Source organism: Echiichthys vipera, assembly GCF_963691815.1.
Source record: "Echiichthys vipera genome assembly, chromosome: 14".
Classification (NCBI taxonomy): domain Eukaryota; kingdom Metazoa; phylum Chordata; class Actinopteri; order Perciformes; family Trachinidae; genus Echiichthys; species Echiichthys vipera.
This window is the reverse complement of record NC_139839.1, coordinates 17,508,702-17,513,094: the sequence shown is the minus strand read 5'-3', so window position 1 is coordinate 17,513,094 and position 4,393 is coordinate 17,508,702. Positions and strand designations below refer to the sequence as shown.

The window sequence follows — 4,393 nt, the reverse complement described above, 5'->3', positions numbered from 1 at the left end:
CTGAGATGCCACATCATGCATAGCATTGGCCCCTTCTCTACTTTCTACCCCACTATTTCCAGCCCCCTTGCTCAGACCACCCTTCATTTTTTTACGTCAACTATAATTCTATACATTTTCATGACTGCATCTTGCAAAGTTGCAACATTATCGCAATGACAAAACCCGTCCACAGACCGACATATAAGCAATATACCCAAATTTGTGCCTATGTTCTTGCAACAGTAAGAACCACATTTTGCAATGATGACACACACACACACAGACTCACAAGGTGAAATCAATACTAGTATGGCTGTCAGAGCTGGTAAATATCATCATATGTTATGGTCAGACATTTTTCAGCAGTTTCATTAACTCCCATGCTGTTTTTGTGTGTGCCAGACAAAGGTGCAGCCATGGACATCGGTGGTTTGGAGACGGTGGTGGCAAACTCTGCTTACGTCTCAGCCCGTGGCAGTGTGGATGGAGCAGCAGCAGCAGCCATGCGTGACAAGAAGATGCGTGCCAGGCTGAAGCTCCCACACATCAGGGATTGTGAACACATGAAAACATCTGTAGACGCAACCTTTGACAGCATGTGTGTCAAACAGCCCATTGGCAAGCGCCTGTTCCGACAGTTTCTGGAGAGTGATGCAACCTATAAAAACGCTGGAGAGCTGTGGAAAGACATCGAAGACTACAACATATGTCAAGAAACGGAGAGAGTGCAGAAGGCCCAAAAAATTGTCAATAAATACTATAAGTCAGCTTCAAAGAATTTTTGCAGCTTCTTGGAGGAGAAGGCCGTTGCTCGAGTTGTTGAAGACTTCAAGAACGTCCGTGGTGACCTGTTTAAAGAGAGTGAGAAGCAGCTGCTCAAACACCTGGAGAAAGCCGTAGATAGCTTTAAGAATAGCATGTTCTTCCTGCGTTATGTTCAGTTCAAATGGCTGGAGGATCAGCCAGTTGATGAGGAGTGGTTCATGGACTTCAGGGTCCTTGGTAAAGGAGGTTTTGGGGAAGTGTTTGCTTGTCAAGCTAAGGCAACCGGCAAAATGTACGCCAACAAGAAGCTGGAGAAAAAGAGGCTGAAGAAACGCAACGGCTACCAGGTAAAGCACTGATGTGGCTCGTCAGTTGTGAGAGAATATAACTCAGAGCAAAGGTTGTTTTTTTAACGGCTCAATACAAAGAAGCTTGTGACTCTAAAGACCCAACATAGCAGCTCAGAGACAGCAGACTAAACTGAGGCCCACTGCTTCTAAAAGCACCAGCGGATAATTCACTTTTCATTTTGTTGCCTGCCATTGGAGCAGCACTGTAACAAGGCATCTCTTTTTTGTTGAGTTATAACCACCACAAGAGGAATACAATCGTAACCATCAATGGCACAAACCTACCACAGGCTCCATGTATGTGGTCTTATGCAGAATATCGTTTTACATACATCGTATGTATGTATAGACCAACACAATTTCCACTATCTGCTGTCATACAGCCTCACATCAAAAGTTTTTCAAGTTTGTCCCTTCAATTAAATATGTATGTCAAAGTCCACCCAAACAGCTGTTTTCAGTAATGGCTGATTAGACCTCGGTTCAGGTCGCACCCACACCTGGCTTTATGTACTTGATGTACTAATAAGAGTAGACCTGTTTCCACAGCACGGATGTAACTCATAGCATTAATAATGTCTTTGTTCCATAAGCTACTATGTACAATAGATACACAACAATAACAATAACAATATAATACCATATTTTCTTTTGAATTGTTATACAAAGAAAAGCCCAGGTTTAACTCATAGTCTATAGGTAGAAAGTCACCTGCGGAGGTGATTGGATGGAATGCAGGCTTGCAGACTAATGGTTCATCGTGGCCCATGGTTGGCCCCCCCTGGAATAAGTCATGTCAGAGCCAGCATTTAAAACACAATGAAATGAAATGAAATGTGACGACATCAGAAGAGTTCTAATCATTATGGACGGATTGTACATTACTGTTTTTCTTGGATTAATCTTGTTCTGATGTTTGATTTGCTTTCAGGGAGCAATTGTGGAAAAGCGCATCCTTGCAAAAGTTCACAGCCGCTTCATTGTGTCACTGGCTTACGCCTTCCAGACCAAGACTGACCTCTGCCTAGTCATGACCATCATGAATGGTGGAGACCTCAGGTGCTTACATACACACACACACACACACACACACACGCACGCACACACACACACACACACACACACTGGTATCCACATACTGACCATCTTTATTGGCTTTCTGCATTTAGAAACACAGGAACGGCGTTTCACTCTTCACATCTCTCATTGCTATTATCTACTATTCCTTCTCTTCTTTTTTTTTTATACATTTGTTGATTTCACAGAAGCTTCAGAAAATATTCTAACACCCCAGCCTCTGTTACAGGTTTCATATGTATAATGTGGATGAAAAGAATCCTGGTTTTAATGAGAAGAGAGCGTGTTTCTATACAGCTCAGATCATCTGCGGAGTGGAGCACCTTCACCAGCACAGGATTATCTACAGAGACCTGAAACCAGAGAACGTACTGCTGGATGACGCAGGTGAGCCATTTCCTCAAAGACACTGTCTCTGTCCTAACATATTCATTATTAGTATTATGGCTTTCTCTTTCTTTTTTTCTCTTGCTTTTAACACATAGCGGGATACTAGATAATAGTATTTCAGTGAGAAAAAACAGTATATTACTGTGCTGAAATACTTTAATTACCATAAGGCAATAGTATAATCATATACCACTGTTGTAATCAAAGCCTTTTTACTCAGGACACGTCCGCCTGTCAGATTTGGGTCTGGCTGTTGAACTTCCAGAGGGAAAAGATACAACTACTGGTTATGCAGGGACTCCAGGTAAGTGAATATATATATATATAGACATACATACAGTATATACAGTATGTGTTTACAGTATATGTGTGTGTGTGTGTGTGTGTGTGTGTGTGTGTGTGTGTGTGTGTAAAATCATGTTGTCTATGACTATAGGTTTCATGGCTCCAGAGCTGCTCCAGAAGAAGCAGTATGACTACTCTGTGGACTATTTTACGCTGGGAGTCACCCTGTACGAGATGATAGCCGCCAAAGGGCCCTTTAGAGTACGAGGAGAGAAGGTACTAAACAGACACATTAGGTGGCTTTTATTGGCAAAAATATCCTCACTGCACCTGTTTTCTCTTGTCAAGTGTCAAATCTCTGTTTTCCAATTACACATACAAAATGTCCTCTTTCTTCAGGTTGAGAATGATGAGGTAGCTCGCAGAATCTTAAACGATCCAGTTTCCTATACACCAAGCTTCAGCAAAGAATGCAAGGATATCTGTGAAGGCCTGATGCAAAAGGACCCGGCCAAACGCCTCGGGTTCAAGAATAATGAATGTGAGGAGCTCAAGAATCAGCCCTTCTTCAAAGAGATTAACTGGGGCCGTCTGGAAGCAGGTGGGTGATGTGAGGTAGACATTATTTTACAGAGGAAAGCTCAAGACAAGGATGGCACAAAAGATGGTGAAATACAGAAATTACAGGTAGTTGCCAAATGTCATATTTTGTTTTCTTTATGTCCTCTTTGTTCCGTCTACAGGTATGCTACCTCCACCATTTGTTCCTAGTGCTACGATGGTCTATGCGAAAGATATTGACGACGTGGGCGCCTTTAGCACCATCAAAGGTGTGGTCCTGGATAACAAGGACACTGAGTTCTACAATGACTTTGCTTCTGGCAACGTCCCGATCCCCTGGCAAGAAGAGATGATCGAGACAGGTGTTTTTGGAGAGATGAATATCTGGGGAGAGAATGGCAAGCTGCCCAATGACCTGGATCCAAACTATGTGGAAACCAAAGGTGGAGGATGTGCGCTCCTTTGAGTTGCAACTGCTAAAATATTTATTTAACATTAAACACATTTAGATTCAGTATGTGCTTTTGGTGCCACTTGATCCTAATCTGCATTATCTGTAATACGTAAAATATTCATTGCTGTAGTGAATTAATATAATTTGTGTATTTCTATATTAAGATATTAATATAATTATTATGAACCCCTATTGTAATATATATAGTGCTAATGTAAAAGTGGCAGCATGGTAAAACATCACATATTTGAAATATGTAATGAAAATGTAAATATGGTAACACTTATGGCTGCTGTAATCTTACCACGACAAATATTGTACCATTACAATATTTTAGTAGTAAAGAAAATTTATTTTGTATAGAAACTACATGCAATGTTTATATAATATAACACTACTGACACTGTAACATGACATAGCTATTCTTTCCTTATAATATAACAAATACCATTTACGTTATTATTATAGCAGACATTGTGGATAGAAGAGTTAAAGCAACCAATAAAGTCTTGTGAAGCACAAACGTATG

At 40.9% G+C, this 4,393-nt stretch overlaps 1 protein-coding gene across 1 annotated transcript; it reads left to right on the top strand.

Annotated features, from left to right (window-relative positions):
• Positions 1-398: 398 nt before the first annotated feature.
• grk1b (G protein-coupled receptor kinase 1 b) lies at positions 399-3,876 on the top strand (the record flags this gene model as incomplete). The annotated part of the gene is made up of 7 exons (XM_083926760.1): positions 399-1,094; positions 2,029-2,156; positions 2,404-2,561; positions 2,785-2,868; positions 3,001-3,125; positions 3,249-3,450; positions 3,593-3,876. The coding sequence occupies 7 exons, from the start codon at positions 399-401 to the stop codon at positions 3,874-3,876; spliced, it is 1,677 nt and encodes a 558-aa protein (XP_083782886.1).
• Between the last annotated feature and the right edge of the window lie 517 nt (positions 3,877-4,393).